Raw genomic sequence first — 23,076 nt, forward strand, 5'->3', positions numbered from 1 at the left:
AACACGTGCCTAAATTTTCTTAAATAAAGCCTTTTTAACGCTGTTTTGTGGTGACAGTATTGTCTGTTTTTGTAATAGTGTAATGTTTAAGAATTCATCAGATATCACTAAAAAGTACGCAGTAGTATTGTAATTGACAGAGTATATAAAATGGGCAATCTTATCAAATTTGCTTCCAATGCCAAAAAACAGTCAAGAACAAATGCTGTGGCTTATTGGAATGTAACTGTAAAGCATTCTTGTAAAACACTGGGGTCCAAACGGACTAATACAAAACATACATAGGCTTGATAAACATTATAACTGGTCCTGTATAAGAGATGCAATACAAAACGTCTTACTACCAAATAATGACTATAATTATTATTGTGATAATTGTACCTGTCAGGGAAGTCATCCTTCCAATCCAGCCGCTCTCTCATTCTGTCTGCACCTCCAGCTGCATTTCCACAGACTTCAGAAAGGAATTATTAAATAAACATATTTTTGGATGAGAAGGACGTCTATTATAATAATAATAAGTGCCATTGTGCTTTTTGCCTACTCTGAAAAAACTTCAAAAGGAGCTCCACCCAATGAAAAATCATGTAGAGATGTGGTCACTAACAGAAAACGTTGTATTCCTGGGAGAGTTTTCACAGAACATGGAGCTCATGTCGATCATTTATATCAAAACTTGGTCAATAGACAAACACATTCTTGTTGACTGAAGTTGACATGGCCAAACAAGCCCTTGGCAAACATTAACTGTTGAGCCTTTATTGACCCCCTTTTTGTGGTAATTAAGTCCAATTCAATTTTATTTAAAAACAAGCACCGTGTACATTTTGAGACTTTGACCATCTACAAATGATATAGACACAGGTACACAGGTAATCATTTCAACACATTTGATTGAGAATGAATTAGCACTGTTTTAAAATGAATTAATCTTATTTTTCAAGTAAAAATCAGAAACGTTGTATTGTCCCAGCTTCTCAGATAGGAAGTTTTTACTTTTCTAGTCATATCTAATAGTTAATTTAATATTTGTGAGATATTTACTGTTTGTTGAAACTACAAGTCATTTTTTTTTACTACCCAGATTTTCTTACATTTACCAGAAATAAATGATTAAGCAAGTCATAAAGATTAGTCGATAATGAAAATAATTTCAATGCCAATATTCTCCTATCCATTAATCATGGGTACAAATGAACAGTCCAACAACTGTATGGGGCATTTCATTAGCTTCATTATACTTGACAATTAGATTAAGGACAGACTTCAGCACTTCAATCAGCATCATAATGATTTATTTGCCAAGTACGTTGAACATACAAGGAATTTGATTCGGTGAAAGGTGCATAACAATAAACATAGACGAAAACAATCGAAAAATACAAATACAATAAAATCAATAAACATAGTGCAATAATAGATACATATGGTAAATAACAAACACAACAGTACAAAGACTTGTCCATTTCAGTAGACTCTGAGGTTGGTAAGATCAAAGCTCCTCGAAGGTGCAAAACCAGCCAACCTAGTCTACTCAGTGGTTTTCTTCCCCAGATGGACTTTTACCAGTTTGCCACAGAAACTGTCGAATTAAAAAATAATAATGCTGACCGCTCAGGACTTAATTCTTAATATCGGACCAGCTGTGTCAGGCCCAGCATCACCACAGGCTTTGTGAAATGCATGATGTGAGTATATATTTGTTTCAGCTATATTGTACTTTGAATAGCAGACTGAGAGGCAAGGACTGTTAAATGTATTTCGGCTCCTGTATCACGTGACAAAGGAAACGGCATCAAAATGTAATTCTCCCGGAAGTTGCCCATGCGACTTCGAGGCGCACCGGCTCCATACAGCAGAAACATCGCATTATGGCCTCGCGCTGAGCCTCCTGATGCGACAGTTGTGTACATACTTTACCGGCAATCCGTCACCATCGACGCCTTGATCATGGACCTCCGGTCCAGAGGCTTTTTTCGGGGCCATCGGAGTTGTCATTAGTACTCCCGAAGTACTATATTATTTGATTTTGAGCACTGTCACTTTTGCACGCCCGGGGATTTAAACCGAAGTGACAGTAGTAGCACTCACCCCATCTGCCGGTCAGCTAGCTAGCTCGCTAAGTCAATAGCCAAGAAGGGCATCACTTTTCTTTTGGAGTAAAGGACAAGGAAACTACAACACCACTACGTTCAGTAACACCAGACTGACCAGAGGCCGACTCCCCGAGTTCCCAACATACTCAGTTTTGATTTCTGGTAAGAATAAAACCAACTGACGATGGAAGTAATAGCTTGAAGTATACCCGAGCCGGGCTTCATTTTCGTCAAAGGCATCCAGGCTAGCTAGCTGATGCTAGCCGGTTGAGCAGGCCCTACCGGCTGTCAGTCCCCAGAGCTAGCGTGCTAATCTAAAGAAAATATACGAAATCCAATGCATCGGAATGTGTTAACGCTAGTATAAAGGTAGGCGCTTCCTCGTGTGGGGTTATGTGGAGCTGCGTGGCGACCGTTAGCTGAAATGACAATGGGAATGACAGCCGGGTCGCTCTTGTGGCTAATATTTAGCTAGTTGGTGACCGTTGGCTCCGAAGGCTCTTGTGTGAACGCCAGTTAGCCGGTAACACCGGTCTACGGACGGGTTGATTGTGATGCTTTGACAGAAGAAAAAAAAAACCTGATGTCATTTGTTTTGTCATCGCGATATTGGCTCTCGAGTATAATGTCAGGTTGACGGGTTCATCTGCTCGCGCATCTCGCTGGGCCTGTAATTAAATACACCTCGTAGGACGGGACGGGGCAGGGCTGCTAACGTTATCGTTATCGTTGCAACAGTATCGCCAGGACCGGCTTTATTTGCTTGTTCTCGGGTTTCGATCCGTCAACATGTTGTCCGTCGGCACAGCAGAAACAACCAAACGGAGCTCTGTCTGCTTTCGAGTGAAATGTGGACTCGAACATTCAGCCACGTCGCGTAACGGAGCAGAACGTCTCCGATAGTGGGACACGTAACGTCAGTGTTAGCCGGCTGTCGGCTAACGATTTAACCTGCTTTCGGCCGGGAGTACTGCCTCGTTAGCGGGCCAGTAAAAATGTCCTTTTGAACTCCACTGAGACGCGGTGGGGACATTTTCCTCGACTAGCTGTCACATTTAATGACGGCTCATAAGACCGGGAGCCATCTCTGCTGACGGAACCATATGGTAGCTTTGTACGTCGATGCCCTGTCTGAAAGAAGCATGGCGTAAGCTAGCAGCTAACGACAGTTCCTGTGTCAGCAGGTGGATGACACGTCTGCTAGGGGTTTTCATGAGATTTGAGTTATTTCCCGTGTCTGTAGTTATTCCAGCATATGTATAACCATGATTTGTATTCACGAGGAGGCAAACTGCGTTCGGTTTTGAAACGGAAATCGATTTTAACGTTATTTAAGTGGACTATGTGCACATGTAGCTAGCAAAACCAGGGGGCATGGACGCCACTGTTAACACAGTAAATGAACTTTGACCTGAGGTATCCATTTTCTTAAATTCACTCCGTACCAGACTAGTCCAAGTCTGGTATTGGTGGCAGGCACATTTTGTTCAGTCATGATAATTTGTCTTTTTGTTTTGTGTACAGTCAAAGTCCCCCCCTTTTTTCCATTAAACATGTTGATTTAATAATAGCCACCATGACCCCTTTTCTACTCAAATAACCGTTAGTTTTGGGTGGATGTTAAAAACACATGATTTCATCGCAATCTGATTAAGCAAGGAATCTGCAGATGATATCTGCAATAATTGCTCATCGGACTGCATGTGTGAGCGGTGAAATATGCAAATAACCAACATTTTGGGAGGTGGTGGCCTTATCATAGGCGAAAACACAGTCCACACCCTCTCTGTTTGTTAAATGATGCCACACTTAAGCTCCATGTCTTACAGCGTTGAGTAATATCTAACCTGTTTGACTGCAATTGTCAGATGTAGATAATAACTTTGGACTGAAATCAATGTCTTTCTTTAAATGTCTTCCTTTTTTTTTAAATTTTAATTTCTTGTTCCTCTCTTCCTCATAAAGGCTTGCAACACAAGGCCACCCTAATGCAGAACCATAAAAGAACGTGAAATGAACAAACCACCACAGCCTATAACGGGACCCACGTCTGTCCCAAACCCTTCCCCATCCCCTGGTTTGACACAGGTAAGAGTAGCTGACCTTGTAGAATCCAAGTAGAATGTTTTGGTTCAGATAGATTAAGGTTTGGTAACATCTATTTTTTATCTTCCATTCTCTCCTTTTCAAGGCCGCATATGGTCCTGGACAGCCCCCCTCTCTTGTTTTTGCCTCCCCTCCACCTCCACAAATGAACTCTGCGCCACAGCCAAGACAGGTAAAGTGCATACACAGTTTTTTCCCCCTCTTTTCTGCTAAAGTGTCCCAAGTGTGGTATATTTAGCCTTGTACGGGACCCTTCCCTTTCCTACTCTTTCACACAGACTTCTGACACAGCTTCTTCTGCTTATACGGCTTTGGCTAAATCTTTGTGTGTGTGTGTGTTTTGGCCTATTTTTCTGGTTCCTCCTTGAATGTCAATCTTGACTTCTTTCCTCTCTTCTGCTGTCCTCCCAGTTTGCTGCAGGCCCCCGTACTTTACACCAACAGGTACTAACACCCCTCACGTTCCCTTACATCCCCACTGTAAGTGCATGCTTTCAGTTGTTTGAAAATTAGACGAGAACGCTGTAGTGTTTATTAGATGAGATCACTTTTCCCGAGGTCCAGTAACATTGAGTTCTATATTTCATTCTAGACATGCATATTTCTCTGTAGGAAGTTGTGCCATTTTTCTTCTTCACAAAGTTTTAATAGCAGAGTTCACCCAGGCCTTATTTATTCTTTATTCATCCTGCACATAACTGTTTAATATTCAAGTCAATTGATTTGAGTTCCTGTTGCATTCAAACATAGTTTCACTGTCCGCATGCAACTGCATCCCTTAAAGTCATTCTTAAACGGCTCAAAAGTGGGACCCGCAGGACTTGTGGGTGATCTAAACCACAGACGGTACAGATTTGCATGTGGTTGTTTGAGCTTACTGTTCATGGCTGATATATTTTGCTGCTGCCTCTCATTATCTACCTTCTTAAACCTTGTGATCTCAGCTTACCACATTGTCTCCTGTCTTCATTTTCACCTTAATCTCACTCCCTCTCTTGCTCTTTGCTCATGTGTTGTGCGGCTGAAGGGTGGATACAGAGCATTACAGGTAACGTCTTTTCTCTTTGTCCCTCCCCATCCCTTAACTCAGGCTTACCTCAGTATAGCAGGGAGACATGACAGTCAGTACAATTTAGATTTGGTGTAACCCAAGAACTGAACTTGCTGTACACATGGGCAGTAGCTGTGCGTGCCTCCAGCTGAGGTTATGAGTAGGGTTGGGTACCGAGAACCGGTGCCAATACGGCACCGGTTCCAACAAGTCCGGTACCTACCGGACCGAAAAGCAACACCAGATTTCGGTGCTTCCTTCCGGTGCCTGAGCCGATTTAAATACTTTTTTTTTTTTACACTACTCTGTAAAGTTGCACGGTATATAGATACTAAAAAGGTAGCGTGGTGCCCGCACACTAAAAACGATTATTAAAATAGCGCGGATCAGAGTGCACTCGCTGCGGCGCTCTGTCTGCCTGTATGCAGAGCGGGGCTTAAGGGGGGCGGGGCTTCCAGCGCTCACACACACAGCGCGCGCACACAGAGATCGCTGGAGACACGAGCACGAGTTCTTTTTTTAAATATCTATTGTTTATAGTTTGAAGTTAAAAGGTTTGAAGCTGTAGTTTGAAGTATATTTTGTATGTATTTATTTATATTTCTAGTATACTTTAAACAGTTAATATATTGTTCAATTTGAAGAAAAAAATTGCCTTGGCAATAAAAAAGTATCGGTTTAGCACCGGTATCGGAAAAAAACCCAAACGATACCCAACCCTAGTTAGGAGTGTGTGTGACAGTACACACACAAGCACAACATATGGGTTAGGACAGGGGTCAGCAACCTTTCGTATCCAAAGAGCCATTTTGACCTTTTTCCACCAAAAAAAAATTGTCTGGAGCCGCAAAAATTATTTGATATCACAGCTTCTGAAGTTGTGTGTATATATATATATAGTCATATTTTATATATACAAAAAACTATAGTTTGTTGTATTTATTTTTTTTACATTGTATTGCTATTTTACCTGTTTATAACTATCAAACAAAAAATAGTCATGTGTCAGCTACATTAAGGTTAATTAAAAACACAACTATACAGACTTCCAGGTCTATCTATATTTGTGGCTCATGTGGTAGAGTGTTTGCCCTGTAACTGCAAGGTAGCAGGTTTGATACCTGTCCTCTTCAGTGAGTTTTACATTTTAAACGCATATCTTTTGCTACGTTTACACTGAGCGTCCTCCTCACTAGAGCACCGCAAACGGAGGACGGATCCGTTTTTACTAACGAACGCCTCACTGTCATGAGCTGACACAGAACCAGCAGCATTAGTGGAGTTTGGAGACGTGATCCACTTCCTGAAAGTATATCTACTTTACTCAGTTTGCTGCAACAGTTGAGGAATCGCTCTTCTGCACTCATCTGCACGCGAGGGCGGGGCTCTGAATCACGAGTAGCAGCTGCAGGGGCGGAGGCTTGACAGCGACGTGACGCACATTTTAGTGAAAAAAATATTTAAATGTTTATTTTTATTTTCAGTGACCCAATATCACCTAAAACTCCAAGATAAGAGGAATTCCCTTTGAAAGTTTTTGTCAAAGCCTCAGGGAGCCGCAACAGACGGGCTAAAGAGCCGCATGCGGCTCCAGAGCCGCGGGTTGCCGACCCCTGGGTTAGGACCACCACCATAGTTGAGACTCTCAATGCACACACTGAGCAACAGGTTTGGCTTATGTCGTGATAAACTCTTCATCCTTCTTCCTTCCGTTCTCCAGAGTTACTATCAGAACCGACCAGCCATGGCCGCCAGTGCTCCAAGGGTACAGACAAGTAGTGGCCCACGACCTGTCGGACCTACTCACGTCTACCCGCCCGCCTCCCAGATGATGATGATATCCCAGCAGCAGCTGTCTTTTGCTGGCTCCCCTCAGGGCTACTTCATCCCCCCTGGACAGGTTGGTTCACATTAGTAATGACCCATTTGTTAAAATGACACACATACTACTGGTCTTTCCAGCAACCCGCCGACATGATACAGAGTATATGCTGATCTTATTAAGGTACTGGCCCCAGTGTAAGATGCAATTTATTTTTTAAATGGGGGGGGGTCAAGGTCTGACACATGTTAATAACCATAGATGTTCTCTTCAGTAGGAGAGAGTACTTGCAGAGTGAGCGTTCATTTAAATAGTTTAAAAGCCCATTTTGCCTCCTGGAGTTCCCTGATAGCTCATTTAGTCAAAAGCATTTTCCTGATTGGGGTGGCCGAATCATCTGTCAAGCAGCAAATTTAGACGAGCTACACAAATGTGAGTTTCTTATCTTCCAAAAACAGGTTTTAGAAAAGAGTCCCATCTTTTTTGGGCCCAAACAGTACGTTGCTGAGGAGTACGTTGACCGGACGCTCTACCAACTTAATTGTCCCATCTGTTGTCGTCTCTGACTCTTTATTTTGTCTCTGCAGTACCGGACCCCATACATGCCTCCGACTCAGCAGTATCCTGTGGCCAGTGGTACAGCAGGCTTCTATCCGGGAACTAGCCCTGCTGAATACCCTGCGTATGGTAAGAGTTTTTGACCAAGACCAGCAGCAACCAAGCACAACCATAAACATGGAGGATTGTCAGTTAAAAGGGGGCTAAGTCTTGAACGCCAGAATTTGACAGAGATTTTAAGTTGAAGCGTGTAGTTTTAGTCCATGTTCCATTTTCATGCCTCTCTTTGCCCATAAGGTATCGCTGGGTGTGTCGTGGTTTTGCTTTGCTGGTTGGTGTGTTTTTAAGTCTTTCTGGGTCAAAACAGTGCTGTATGTGGTGAACTGCCAGTTGCATGTGGTTCTGGCTTGATTCTGCTTTGGCTTGTGTTCTTTCTATCTGCAGTCTCACCGGACACTGCCTTACGGGTTCCATGAAATGGCTTGGAGATATTTTGCTGGATGCATGTCCATATAAACAGTTTGGGTGGGATTTGATATTAGGAGGGATCAAATTTTGAATGAAAAGTATCCGAGACGAAATGGAAGGACGCAACCACTGCGCTTCTGCAAACACACTCCTGACTTGTGTTGCTGCTGCAAATGCTTGTTTGCTGGAGGACAAATGTTCTACAGATTTTTCTGAAACCTGAGGCATTGACTAAAACTAAAACCTCCCATTTCATTGGCTCATACACTCTCGAGTGTGAAATGATTCAGTGAACACAACTGAAACTTTCCAGAGAGTGTGAGATGCTTTTTATTGAAAGGTATGCGAAAAACAATACCAGTTGACGTAAGAACAAGATGCAGCCAGGAACACACGTTCAATACGTTGTTCATTTCATGGAACCTTTTTAACACCCTGCTTCCTCTGGATCCTCTCATTAACTCATTCTGCATCTGTCTCTTCCTGCCCTCTCTCCTTCTTTCCTCCCTCTCCCGTCCCTCACTCCCTTCCTCTCGTTTGCTGCGTTGGTTCAGAGCCCTCTCTTGCTGCGAGGGAGAGGCGGGGTGGTGGGGGGAGAGGGGGCGGGCGAGAGAATGGCCGTCTCTCTCTCCACGGTGCTCCTCTCACCTCCCAGCGCTACCCTGGTGAGTAGTGTGTGTGCTTGTGTGTTGGTCAGCAGGCTTTAGTGGCAAACATCTCTGTGGCCCTTCCTATCTCTGATAGCATCGTAAATGTGTTTTTTCAGGGTTTCTTTTTGGTAACGCACATCTTTACTTGTATATGCAAATTAAATACAAAGTGAAAGTCGCACACATAAAAATATCTTAACCGAGCCTTAACAAAATTAATAATGGTATCGAGAAAAGTACACCTTAATTCATGAACACTGTCAGTGCAGTGTAGGTTATAGTTAGGATGGAGGAGTGGGCAATATATTTGCCAATAACATAAAGGCTGAAAGCAAAAATGCACGTGCCCCTGAATTAATCTCACCCTAATTTACTGCTTAAGACCAGCAGGCCGCCTACACAGGGCCGAAAAGTCTTGTCTGCAGTGTGCCGCTGCCAGCCTGCAGATTACTTGCGAGTTGGGCCAGAATTTCCACCTGAAAAATTTCATATACCTCACATTTTTATGAGATGATTCATAGGATTACTGTGAAAAAAATCGTGGATTGCAAGTTTCTTGTCTTATAATTATCAACTAGCAAGTAATGTTGTCTGTGTTCATTCTATTCACGGCACTTAAACAGGCTGCTTCGGTTCGACCTTGAGTCTGAATGGGAAGGTTGTCCCTTCGAAAGCCTGCGTCATTACCAGTTTCATACTATTGTGTTTGAGACTGAATGAATGACGTTAACATTCACACAGGCTACCAGTAACATCCGTGGTTCCGTTGCATTTCGTCCGTCATTCGTTCAGTTCAACGCGCCAGTTGACGGCACAACGCACAAATCGTATATAGTAGGGGTGGGGGGGGAAAAATATCGCGATATTTTGCGTGCCGATATTGTATCGATACACGGAAGCCAAGTATCGATCTTTTATTTAATCAATTATAAACTTTTTGGTGCTCGATAAATAAAATCAATAGCTTTTTCAGTCCACTAGATGGTGCTGTGTTTTCTGGTGAGGTCAGCGGAGCTCCCGGATCAGCATGATGTTAGGAATTTGGTAAAAAAAAAAACATGGAGGCACCGGAGAAAGAAATTAGAAATGCGCCGTCCGCAGACGTCTGAACTTCCTGTCACTCGTAGCGCCGCTGCTGCACAGCTGTTGCTCGACACACGACATGCGCGACACGTCGCCGGTCAAAGACTGTACAAAAAGCATAAATCAAACTGACTACAGGTCCTCTAGCAGCGCTGGAAGCGGCCGCCATTCAGACACACTTCGTCACGTCAAATCCACCGAGCTGTGCCCTTTCGGATAATATTATAAACCCAGACACGAGGGCGTTTGTTGTTCCGACGTTTTTGGGATTTCCACAACAAGTGTGAAGCAGAAAGAGTGGTTATTTCCATGGCGGAAATGAAAACTGCACGGAGATAAGCCCCGCCCCCTCTCTGGCGCGTCCAGCTCGAATGAAGTGACTATGTAGACTGTAATACAAACAGTTCAGTTTGTCAGGTGCAACATCTATGACATGTTAGTCAGTTTGTCTGCTTGACATTCACATTTTGCTGCAATAAAAGTGAGATGACCAGACTGAAAATGGTATCTTCTTAGATACAATATGTTGACAACGTTTTTCTTTGGGGACAATTTGCGGTGGAAAAAAGGGAATAAATCGCAATGCTCAATAAATCGCAGTATCGTGATAGTATTGAATCGGGACCCAAGTATCGTGATCGAATCGTGGGACCTCTGGTGATTCCCACCCCTACTATCTAGCCTATGTGTATATAAGAAGTATACATTTTCATCTTGCCTTGATCTTGATCCACACACACTTGTGGTTTTGTTTTTACAGGACCCTCCACTCTGTTGTTGTTGTTATTATTATGTGTTTTTAATTTGTATATTTTATTACGGTAAAGCGTATGGCCTACACCCACAAATGGCCTTGCAAGTAAATCATTTTTGGTCAAAGCTACAGGATTCAGATCTCGTGACTCCCCGATGGACGGTTGTTTTAGTGTGAAGCTGCGTCTTAAGTATTTTCTTTTCAAGAATGCTTTTTTTTTCTTCTTTCATTTTACTATTACAGCAGGAGCATACTATCCTGCTCAGCCGCAGTACTCTCAGGCTGTCCAGCCGGCACCAGTCATGATCAGCCCAGCCCAGCAGCAGCAGCAGCAGCAGCAGCAACAGCAGCAACAGCAGCAGCAACAACAGCAACAACAGCAGCAGCAGCAACAGCAACAGCAGCAGCAGCAGCAGCAGCAGCAGCAACAACAGCAGCAGCAGCAGCAGCAACAACAGCAGCAGATACAGCAGCAGCAGCAGATACAGCAGCAAGCCCCGCCTCCTCAGCAACCACCGGCGCTGTCACAAGGGCCACCAAAGAGGGAACGCAAACCGGTAGTGTGTTACAACAAAAGGGCAGCGCGCCTCTTGTCTGAGGTCAAAAAAAGATATTTCAATGGACAGAAAGGAGCATTGTTTGTTCAGTGTGGAACGTTCCCTTTTACTTGAAAATAACAATAGTATTTATCATAATGGGTGGCGGCTATAGATCCGAAGTGGCCGCATCCTAACATACCGTGTGTATTCTAATGTTGGATACATGTTTTGTGGAAACCTAACCAATAGTTACCCTGTCTTGTAGATAAGGATACGAGACCCCAACCAGGGTGGGCGTGATATCACAGAGGAGATCATGTCAGGTGGAAGGTCCACCACGACACCGACTCCCCCACAGGTAAGAAGCGTAGTGAAGATTAGTTTTTATTGACTCATTTGAACTCTGATTTGAAGTGTGTGTGTGTGTGTGTGTGTGTGTGTGTGTGTGTGTGTGTGTGTGTGTGTGTGTGTGTGTGTGTGTGTGTGTGTGTGTGAGAGAGATGTTAAATTATATATATTAGTTTATTTTAGAAATCTAAATTGTTATCAGCTATTCTGTACTGATGAAATGTGCCATCTGTGTGGAAATTAAAGGACAGATGTTTTTTTTTTTTAAATGTCAGGATATTTTACTTTTGTTTTGTCTACATTGGCAGTTCTCTTATCCAACTGTGCAGTGAAACTAAAAAGTATTCACAGTTTAATGTCTTACTATTTAATTACATATAAGAACATAAACAATATTTTTTTTTTAACTGCAGCTTGAACAGATCATTACTGTACTAAAAGAAATGGCATGGTTGGTTCAAATGAACAAAAGACGCATTGTTGGAGAAAACTGTCAGAGCTCAGATATTCTTTACACACCAGCTCCCAAATTATGTATTTTTCAGAGGTGATTGTATGTTTTCACATACATTGTGTTATCAGCACAGAACAAACAATACACAAATATGCACCGATGCGTTAAGCTGTGGTTGTATTTTCAGGTTATTGAAATGCAAAAACATTGGAAACACTTTGAAACAAAATGCAACACAAACACAAAATACAATACACGGTACCAGTTGAGCCTTAAAAATGACTATCCCTCTCGATCAACGCGTCTTTGAAGCGGTGTTGACTGAAAGTGGCGATTATTTAATGATTACATTAAACTCATGTATTTAATTCATAAGAGTCTAAGAAATCTGTGTATCAGACCTAAAAAACAACAACATAATACTGTTTTGTGACTGTAGGCCACAGCAGATGTAAGTCCGGCACAGACCAATGGTGAAATTACACATCCTGCCACTACAGTGACTAGAAGAGGTGAGTACAGTGCCTTCATTTTGGTTTACATAAAAAAAAGATCCCTGTATTCCACATAATTTTTTTTTACTGTGATTGTTTCATGCGTTTTATTCACCAGATGAAAACACTGAGGTCCCTGCTAGCGCTGAAACCCCACCACCTCCTGCCACAGCGAATACAGAGCCTGTGGAGGAGGCCAAACTGGAAACTGACAACCAGATGACACCGCCTGCTGAGTTAGCCGCACAATCTGTAGCCCCTACAGTTGCTGCGGAGGTGCCACCCACTTTGATAAAGGACCTGCAATCTCCCCCCCCTACAGCAGCAGCAGCAGCAGCAGCATCTATTACTAGTACTGCTGAGGCAGATAATACAGTTGATACTAAAGTTGGTGATACGGTAGATGCTCCTGTCGGCCCCTCAGCATCATTAGCAGCACAAGAGGCGCCTGTCAAAATGGAAGAACCACAGGCTGCTCCAGCTGAGAAGGCACCCGAAAAGGAAGAAAAGAAACTGGAGGAAGTTAAGAAATTGGAAAAAGAGGAGCAGGTGGCCACTGTTAAATTGGAGCCTGCAGTTGAGGTTGCTCCAACAGTTCTTCTTAATAATGAAACAAACGCAGAAACGGCTACAAAGACAGAAACTGAAGTCTCGCCGCCTCCGCCCGCTGCACTGGAACCTGCTGCTCCACAGGCCCAGAACGCCGCCCCAAGCTCTGAACCTGCACCCACAGCGGCTGAGGCGACAGAGCCTCTCCTCTCCAACGGCCTTCCTCAGGACACAGAGGAACTGTCTGAGGATGTGGCATTTTTAGACGCTACGCCCCTTGACAAGCCTGATGCTTCTCAATCTCAGGAATCCACACCTGTGGCTAAAACGTCAATGCCTGCCCAGGAGGAGGAGAAAGAGGAGAAGAAGAAAGAGGAGGTGGTGGTGGAGGAGGTGGAGAAGAAAGAGGAGGAGACGAAGGAGAAACATGAGGATGCCCCTCCTGCCGCTGTTAGCTGCCCTACAGAGGAATCTACTATGCAAGGTAGGTGTAGTTGAGTCTGGCTTGCATTTATGATTGTCATATGACTTGTGCTGGATTCTAACGTCAATACCGTGTCCTTTCTTTGAAGCTGCAACGTCTGTGCCAAAGAAGAGGAAGAACATGAAGGAGATCAACAAGAAGGAGGCCATTGGAGACCTCCTGGATGCCTTCACAGAGGTGTGTAACAGTCCAGATGACAACATGAAAGATTGAAATGAACCCAAAGTCATGGTGTTCAAGTATCTCAGCTGTATGTTTGGGGATATTTAGTACCAAAACAAACATTACATTCTCTGACTGGGTTATCATAATACTACTTCATCTCTTCCTGTTTCCTGCCGCAGGAGCAAGAAGCCAAGCCTGCCCCTGAACCCTCGTCTGCTAAGGCCGACCCCGTCCCTGTCGTCCCACCTAAACCTCCTGCTGAGGTTCCAGATGAGACCTGGGAGGAGAAGGAGGACAAGCAGAACGTTGTACCTAAAGCCACACCTGGGCCAACTGACCAGAAATACCAGTACAAAGAAGGTATGTTGGGATTAAGAAATGCCACTATTTAAGTTTTGTATTAATTAAAATGGTAGCACCTTTTTTTTCTTGTTTTTGATGCTGATTCCTATGAACTATTCACTTGATTATTTTATTTTGTAACTATATCATGTCTCGTACATCTCTCAGAGCAATGGAAGCCGATAGACCCAGAAGACAAGAAGCGGTACGACAGGGAGTTCCTCCTGGGCTTTCAGTTCATCAGGGCCAGTATGCACAAACCCGATGGTCTGCCGAGCATCAGCGATGTGGTTCTGGACAAGGTAGGGAGTGTTTGATCATGTTGCTGTGGAGTGCCATAAGGTCATCCATGTGGGCCAGTATGTTTACTGAACTTTTGATCTCATTAGCACACCATGTTTTTGAATATAACATGGAGATTATGATACAAGGATGAGGAAGTTTGCTGTCTATCTTGTCTTGTCAGTGTTTTTTTATATATTCTTTTTTTTTGTATAGACAAACAGTTCATTTCTTCCTCTTTCTTTAACTCCAGGCGAACAACACTCCAATGCGGCCTCCTGACCCAGCTCGAATAATGAATGTTGGTCCTGATTTTACTCCTTCGTATTTGGGGAACCTTGGAAGCAGATCCGTTGGAGGAGGCGGAGGAGGAGGACCACGAGGCCCGGTGAGGGAATTTTTCTCTTTTTGCTTTCTAGGGTGATTTTGTCAAAGCTTTTGTGAAAGGAAATTCTTGACCCTTGTGATTATGGAAATAATATTGATTATTTGTACAGTGCCTTGCAAAAGCATTCACCACCTTTGCATTTCAACCTAGTTATTAAAATAGATTTATATTTGGCTTTGAATGTATTGGACCTACACAAAATAGTCACAATTGGTGAAGTGAAATGTCCACGCTTCCATAAAGCTCAACTGCCATATTCTTTCTATTTTTAACTAATGGATTTAATGATGCTCCGTTTATATTAAGTGACAGATCATGTGACACTTGCACACAGGTGGACTTTATTTAACTAATTATTTGACCTCTGAAGGTAATTAATTGCCCCAAATCTTTTTTTAGAGGCTTCATAACAATGGAGGTAAATACATAATTCCATTTCATAAAATGAAAGCTAATTTTAATACCAGGTTGTAACGTAACAAAATAGAAAAAACACCAAGGCGTGTGAATACGTATGCAAACAACTGTATTTGTTTTGTTATCTAAGATTTATTTTCTAACTTTTTGCAATATGCTTCCCTCTCCTTCTTTTTAGCCGCCTGGCCCACGTCGCTCCCAGCAGGGCCAGAGGAAAGAGCCCAGGAAAATCATCCTCAGCAGCATGTCCCACGGTGAAGACATACAGCTCAACAAGGCTGAGAAGGCTTGGAAGCCCACAGGGAAGAAGTCCACTCGAGGCCGCGGCGCGGAGGAACCCGAAGCAGAAGACGATGATCCCGAACAGGCCAAGACTAAAGAGCTGTTCAAGCGTCTGCGCAGTATCCTCAACAAGCTGACTCCTCAGAAGTTTCAGGAGCTGATGAAACAAGTGACCGATCTGACGATAGACACAGAGGAGAGGCTGAAGGGAGCCATTGACCTTATCTTTGAGAAGGCCATCTCGGAGCCCAACTTCTCTGTGGCCTACGCCAACATGTGTCGCTGCCTTATGGGGGTAAGTCATGTGATTTTTGTCTGGATTTTTGTCCGGATCTGACACATACATTTTTATAATCGCATGTTTATAGTCAAGTTTTTAAGCCATACAATTATCAACAAGATACAAAACAAATGTGTATTCAATAAAAATGTTAAAGTGTACTCGATGTTTTCCTCCTCCAGTTGAAAGTCCCCACAACAGACAAGCCAGGAGTTTTTGTGAACTTCCGCAAACTGCTTCTCAACCGCTGCCAGAAAGAGTTTGAGAAGGACCAGGATGATGATGAAATCTTTGAGAGAAAGCAAAAGGAATTAGAGGCTGCCAAAGAAGTAAGCAATTACATCTTTTACCATCGCTGTTGCAGCCACCACAGTGTTTTGTTTAAAATAAACTGATCATATTACGACTAATAAGCACAAACTCTCTTGTATCTGCCCTCAGGAGGACCGTGAGCGCTTGAGGGTGGAGCTGCAGGCCTCCAGAGACGAGGCCCGCCGCCGCTCTCTGGGTAATATAAAGTTCATTGGGGAGCTCTTCAAACTGAAGATGCTGACGGAGGCCATCATGCACGACTGTGTAGTAAAACTACTGAAGAATCATGATGAGGAGTCTCTGGAGTGTCTCTGCAGGCTGCTCTCTACGATTGGCAAAGACCTGGACTTTGAGAAGGCCAAAGTAAGTAAAGCGTGAACACACAAACATTTTACACATTCACCGTCTCCAGGAATTACTTAAAAAAAATAAAAATCATGATTCATAAAAGCTGCTTTTGTTTGTGTCCCTGTTAGCCTCGTATGGATCAGTATTTCAACCAGATGGACAAGATCATCAAAGAGAAAAAGACCTCATCCAGAATCCGCTTCATGTTACAAGACGTCATAGACCTAAGAAGGGTAAATATTAACGCAAGAAATATTCCTGAATGAGCAGAATTGTTTTATACTGCGTGTGAAGTAATCCGCGGTGATTAAGAGTCGCATGAGAGCCATGAGTGTAGACATTAATGATGTGTGGGAGCAGTTACAGACTGTTACTGATAGCATCTTCCGTCTCTGATCGACAGTGTACCTGGGTGCCTCGTAGAGGAGAACAGGGTCCTAAAACAATCGACCAGATCCACAAGGAGGCAGAGCTGGAGGAGCAAAGGGAACACATCAAAGTCCAGCAGCTTATATCCAAGGGAGGAGGAGGAGGAGGCGGCGGCGGCGGCGGCGGTAGCGGTAGAATGGGAGGGAACATGGGGGGCCGTGGCTCTCACACACCTGGAGGTGGCCGGAATAGCCAGCCTCAGGATGAGGGATGGAACACGGTGCCCATATCCAAGGGCAGACCCATCGACACCACCCGCCTCAGCAAGATCACAAAGGTAGCGTCCAACTCTAACACGGACATTTTCACTCTCTTTCTTTTGTTTATATTGTTGTACCCAGCCTCTGGTTTTCACTGACGCTTGTTAGTGTTGTCAAATATAGTTTTTTCTTTTTTGGGCTGCACTGTAAGAAATTTAAGATTAAGTAATATTTTGTGTTTCCCTTCAGCCTGGTTCTCTGGACTTCAACACTACACTGTTGGCTCCAGGGGGAAAAGGTATGTGGGGTAGCTGGGGCAAAGGCAGCAGTGGAGGAACTGGAGCAAAACCAGCAAGCGGAGAGCCAGGTAAAACCCCTTTTAATAAAAAAATATGAAGTAAGGTGTGCTTTTAAGGTTTTAGTGGTTGGAGAGTTAATCTTTTCTGTTTCTTTTTTTAAGACACTGGTCGTCCAGCTACCAGTACCGTCAATCGCTTCTCAGCCCTGCAACAGTCCGGTTCAGCATTGGCTCCAACTGACTCTGATCGCAGAGCTCCTCAGAGGTATTTAGCTACAGCTATTTTCTCATCAACTCAAATGTCTTGTCCTTTTGCTTTGCTCCTAATGTCTTCTTCATCTTCACTATTTAAAGATGAAATGACCTGGACACTTACATTCCAGTGTTTGCTCACGCAACCTGAGAGCAACAAGTTAAAGATTAGGTTTGATTGCGCAACATTGTAATAAATGTGGACCTTTTTTGTTTCACTTGCAACCTTTAGGTCAAGCTCCAGCCGTGAGCGTGGCGGCGATAGAGAAAAGGGGGATCAGTTTGATCGCAGCGAGGGGCGGGAAGGTCGTGATGGCAGGAGCACCCCAAACCAAATCACAAAGAGAAGCTTCAGCAGAGAGTCTCAGGAACGCGGCGGGAGGGCCAGCGACCTCCGGGCCTCAACTGAGGCTGTGCGTCGCGTGGCCAGCATGACCGACGATAGGGACCGAGGAAGCCGGGACCGAGGAAGCCGGGACCGAGGAAGCCGGGACCGAGGAAGCCGGGACCGAGGAAGCCGGGACCGAGGAAGCCGGGACCGAGCACCAAGCAAAGAGCTCCCAGGTGAAAACCCCACTGACCAAACGTGAAGATTTGATATAGATATACATGGTATATAGATGGTGGAAAGACTGTACTCTCACAGTTTGGAATACTATTTAACTGGTATTGTGTCGGTTTTTGTCTCTGCAAGTTGAGCGTGAGAGTGCTCCAACGCCCCCACCTTCTCTTCCAAAACCTGCCTTGAGTGAAGAGGAGCTGGAGAAGAAGTCGAACGCCATCATTGAGGAATACCTTCACATTAATGACATCAAGGTACAAATATGACGCCATGTAAACTCTCCTTCAACACAGTGAATTTCACTTAAAGTGTGCATATTATCAGGCTTTGGAATGTGAAACTGCTCTGACGGCCTACATTTTGCGTGCCCTCTTCCTCCTCTTCTTCTGCTGCTGCAGGAGGCGTTGCAGTGTGTGACAGAACTCAACTGTGCCTCACTGCTTTATGTGTTTGTGCGGACCGGCGTGGAGTCTACGCTTGAGCGCAGCACCATTGCTAGAGAGCGCGCTGGCACGTTGATGCACCACCTTGTCAAGGCCGGGCTGTTGCCATCAGAGCAATACTACAAAGGGTGAGCTTTAACGGATTAAAACATCGCACCCTTTCTTATTTACTCTTTACAGACTGAGGAAATTGAACTAATTTGTGTTTCAAGTAAGATTGAGTGTTTTTTTGGGGTGGGGTTTCTGCAGGCTAGAAGAGACCTTGGAGGCTGCGGAAGACACGGCCATAGATATACCTCATATCTGGCTCTACCTGGCTGAACTCATCACCCCCATGCTCCATGAGGGAGGCATCCCTATGGGACAAATCTTCAGGTGAGCTGCAAGTCAGCAAAAATAGTTAAATGAAATAAGTCTAAGCAAGCCCACTTTCTGTATTTTACTGTATGTACAAATATTATTCATTTTAGATTATCATTTTTTCCAGTCAATGAGACATAGACCAACAGGGTGTCACGCATGCAGCTCAAAAGACAGTTGAAAGCTCAATTCTGTGTGTTGTGTTCTCAGGGAGATCTCCAAGCCTCTCGTGCCTCTGGGGCAGGCGAGCGTGCTGCTGGTGCAGATCCTCAAGTTGCTCTGCAAAGAAATGGTATGTCCTTGATAAATCCACCCTCTTGATGAGGCTCGTCCATTTTGAGTGCAAACTTTCACATTCGTTTCATTTCATTACTCATTGGTTTTTAATGTTTTCACCACCCATCAGACCCCGAAGAAGGTCGGGGCAATGTGGACCGAGGGAGGGCTGAATTGGAGTGATTTCCTGCCCGAGGATGAAGACGTCAACCAGTTTGTCTCTGAGCAGGTCAGTAGGCTGAAGTAGTTCTAGACAGGGAAATGCAAACATCTGATAAACATCCACTTGGGCTGTTTTGGGGATGGAAGGGTGAAGCTTTTCTGAATTAATTTTCCCCATCTGGTTTGGTGGAGGTATGGGGAAATAACATAAAGAGAGACAGTGAGCTCTCACACAGAGAAGGCTCCATAGCGAAATATCGTCTGCAATCTTATAGAAAACACACTGTGCCAATATTTACCTTGAATAGAAATAAAGATGATGAATTACTGGCAATGCACACTCACCCCTCAGGTGCCGTGTTGTGCTTTTTGTGCCAACAGACTTGTTAATAAATCACTTACGAGACTATCTTTGATTTTCTTTTGTTTGTTGCATACTTTAGAAAATGGAGTTCACCACAGGAGATGAGTTGGAGTCAGAGGAAGTTGATGATGAGGAGAAGAAGGTCCTCACTGGAGAGGAGCTCAGCAAACAGCTGGACAGACTCATCCAGGACAAGGCCAACAACCAGCGCATCAGAGACTGGGCTGAGGTGTGTGTGTGTGTGTGTGTGTGACGCGTATTAGTGATGTTGCTTATGCTTGAGTCCAGACATGAATGTGCCATGTGTTTTTATTTATTTATTTAATATAAATGTTCCAGGAATCATTTAAGTCTCCCCTGTTCAACTGTTTGGCTTTTCTTCTTTTATTTTTTTCCAGGCTAACATGGACGAGCAGCAAACCGCTTCCAACCAGTTCTTACGAGCATTGATGACGTCGGTGTGTCAGTCTGCAATCATATGTAAGTATGACTAATGCGGCACGTAGAAGGTAAAGGCTGCTGGCAAAAAGGTTATTCTATGTCTGTTTGTCACCGCGGTTGGCCTGCTCATCTCACAGCAGCGGTATTCTTCATGTTGAAAAATTATTATTGCTGACATATTGATGTTCAATGAGGATGAATTGTACAAACAATCACAATATGCGATACAATAAGGGAAGTCCCAGTTTGAGATTGCCTCTCCTTGTTTCAGGTGACAGCCCGTACAAGGTGGATGCACAGCAGATCAACCAGAGGGCCAGTTTGCTTCAGAGGTACCTGTCTGATGAGCAGAAGGAGCTGCAGGCCCTCTACGCCCTCCAGGCTCTGATGGTGCACATGGAGCAGCCAGCGAGTGAGTACGAGTCTGCTTGCAGAGGGCCAGCAGTAATGTCGGGGCTAAACGTACAGAGGTGGACCAAATAACAGATGCCTCACCATGCAGTAGCCCCAATACAAATGCTCATACCTCTCAGGTTTTGACTGTTATTGGCGTTAATGAAATATTTAAATATGGCCATGATTGAGACCGTAGTTTGAGGTGGTACAACATTTTTTTTATTTTTTGGAGTGGCCAAATTAACCCATTCATTTATTACGTTAAAAGAAATCCCACAATGTACGAAGAATTAAGTGATATCAGAGAGGAAAAGACGTGATTTTGATGTCAGCAGCTTGATTTTAATCTTAAAACCTCTCTTCAGACTGACACTTGGTGCTGATTGTTTTTTGACCAATGGAGCTGCTTTTTTGTTTGTAATAGTGTTCACTAGCAGTCCATTTTTCAATGCAAGTTCAAAATAATGTGACACAGGAAGAGTCTAAATCTTTTGACGCTGATGAAAACGACCGCCTAGAAAATGATCTAGTTTTATTCACGTCAACGAGCGGCACAAACTCGACTATGAACTTTTTCCTCCTTCTCAAACTATTTCTCATTATATTCAATACTGACCTCTGCACCCTGTCTCTGTAGACCTGCTGCGGATGTTCTTCGACGCCTTGTACGACGAGGACGTTATCAAAGAGGAGGCCTTCTACAAATGGGAAACCAGCAAGGACCCTGCGGAGCAAACAGGCAAAGGTGTGGCCTTGAAATCAGTCACCGCCTTCTTCACCTGGCTCCGCGAGGCCGAGGAGGAGTCCGACAAGGAATAACAGACTGAACTAAAAGCTGCCGCCCTCCCTTTTGCGAGGCGGGGGCTCTGCAGGCGGCTGCAGAGAGTCGGGACAATATTGCCAGAGAGGCAGACTCAAATCAATCCTCAATGAGGATAAATCTTTATTCTTTTTTCTTTTCTTTGAGGGATGGACTCAGAAAACAATCATTTCTCTCTCCCCTCCCTCTCTTGCTTCCTCATTATTTCCCCACCCGCTTGTCACAGCAAGTGTCCTCATCAAATAAACGTGAAAACTGATGCAGCAGGATTGCTTGTTAACGAGGTGTGAAGTATCCCACGTCACTACAAAACTCTTTTTCTCACAATAATACAAAACCAACGGGCTGCTTTTTTATGGTTCTAGATAATTATAATTGCCTGACATCTGATCTGCAAGCGTGAAGCCACAGGGCGAGTGGCGTCGTGGGTTCCCTGACACGTGGGTATCGTCATGCCATAATGTGTGTTCAATCCAAACTCAGCTCTTATGTCTTTGTCCCTTACTGGAGTGTGCAGCATGACTGAAGTGTGTTTCTATTAATGATGCCGTGGACGAAACGTCGATAGAAAAAAAATGTACATGAACTAATCTTAATTTGATGGGTGGCGTTTTTAAAGCAAAGGTAGTCTATTTTCTCGTTTCCCCCCATCATGAATTTAAGGGGGTAAGAAACATGGAGGATTGCTGTTGACCTTTGACCTTGACTGCTTTAGGGATGGTCTTAATGCTTCCTCTAAGCCATCTTGTCCCATCCCCAGTAGTGAACCTCACTGACTGACTCTTCACCTTTACCTCTTCTATACTTAAACCTGAGCTGTCGTAGAGGACACTTAATGACCCAATCACCGGTAAAACTTGAAATCTGCAGAAAAATTGACTTGATGAAAATATATAAAGTAAAAAAACAGAAATGATCCGAAAGCCTTTTCTACTTTAAGTGGAAACTTATTTCAGGAGCGTTCTGTAAATATATAATTAAAAAAAACTTTTTTTTTCAGTTTTATTTTTCAGAAACGATAAATTGCTGATGTAATTGCAGTGTATACTTTTCCAAGAGAAACAGCAGTTGTCCAGATGCAGAGAGTTGCTTTAGATAATCCATTGATTATTAGTTGTGGAATTTTGTAAATATATTTTTTTTGCTTTCTTTATTTAAATGATTGCTTCTTTTGCATCGGAAACTGGAAAGATGAGGTAATGAAGCATTGCAAATAAAGGACTTATTAAGTTGCTGAGCAGAGTTTCGGATGATGATTTTAATGGTTGTGTGTGGTTATGGTTGCTTAGAGAGGCTTTAAAAGCGACTGCCCTCATTAAGGGAGCTGGTTATCGGACATGATGTCACCAATGCAGTAAAAACTGAAGGTTGAACCGGAATCCTGAACTTCAAACATTCACTAAAAGGAGTCCAAAGATATTTAAGAGGGTAGAATACTGAGCAAGTGAACACGTCACAGAAGGTGGAACTTGATTCATTACCTGGATATCAAAATAGTGCATTGATTATTCTGGTGCTCCAGATATAATTCAGCACTGTTGTGTTGCAAAGATGTTGACTTAGTTTGTCATATTTCAATGACACAATTATTTTGTAATATGCTCCATGTATATGTAATGGGAATTAAACCATCATAAAATTATATTTTCTCACAATGTAAGATGACTGTTTCATAGCTCTTAGTTCAGTCAGTCAGCATTCATTAGCAGTATATAGGCTACACTTTTAATAATACATTTCAAAGTATAGTTGCAAAAATATCATTTTAAGTGTGTATTAATGTATTTGTCACTATATATAT

The 23,076-nt window shown here is 43.5% G+C and overlaps 1 protein-coding gene across 1 annotated transcript; it reads left to right on the forward strand.

The window, feature by feature from the left end:
* The first annotated feature begins 4,077 nt into the window (after nucleotides 1–4,077).
* eif4g1a (eukaryotic translation initiation factor 4 gamma, 1a) lies at nucleotides 4,078–22,509 on the forward strand. Its single transcript, XM_079218481.1, has 33 exons — nucleotides 4,078–4,184; nucleotides 4,288–4,374; nucleotides 4,614–4,646; nucleotides 5,230–5,250; nucleotides 6,974–7,153; nucleotides 7,663–7,762; nucleotides 8,656–8,766; nucleotides 10,832–10,914; nucleotides 11,077–11,145; nucleotides 11,393–11,485; nucleotides 12,369–12,441; nucleotides 12,542–13,456; nucleotides 13,545–13,633; nucleotides 13,801–13,981; nucleotides 14,132–14,265; nucleotides 14,499–14,633; nucleotides 15,229–15,627; nucleotides 15,795–15,941; nucleotides 16,054–16,287; nucleotides 16,401–16,505; nucleotides 16,676–16,978; nucleotides 17,151–17,268; nucleotides 17,362–17,464; nucleotides 17,684–18,015; nucleotides 18,146–18,267; nucleotides 18,412–18,584; nucleotides 18,706–18,831; nucleotides 19,027–19,108; nucleotides 19,223–19,321; nucleotides 19,698–19,847; nucleotides 20,017–20,098; nucleotides 20,331–20,471; nucleotides 21,093–22,509. The coding sequence occupies exons 1-33, from the start codon at nucleotides 4,110–4,112 to the stop codon at nucleotides 21,272–21,274; spliced, it is 5,277 nt and encodes a 1,758-aa protein (XP_079074607.1). The 5' UTR covers nucleotides 4,078–4,109; the 3' UTR covers nucleotides 21,275–22,509.
* The last annotated feature ends 567 nt before the right edge of the window (nucleotides 22,510–23,076 follow it).

The sequence above is a fragment of the Taurulus bubalis genome (assembly GCF_910589615.1).
Source record: "Taurulus bubalis genome assembly, chromosome: 1".
Lineage (NCBI taxonomy): Eukaryota > Metazoa > Chordata > Actinopteri > Perciformes > Cottidae > Taurulus > Taurulus bubalis.

Coding starts and splice junctions, on each gene's coding strand:
- eif4g1a (XM_079218481.1), top strand. CDS start 4,110: ATGAACAAACCACCACAGCCTATAACGGGACCCACGTCTGTCCCAAAC. Junction 11,486..12,368: donor CGACACCGACTCCCCCACAG/GTAAGAAGCGTA, acceptor TTGTGACTGTAG/GCCACAGCAGATGTAAGTCC. Junction 13,457..13,544: donor AGAGGAATCTACTATGCAAG/GTAGGTGTAGTT, acceptor CTTTCTTTGAAG/CTGCAACGTCTGTGCCAAAG.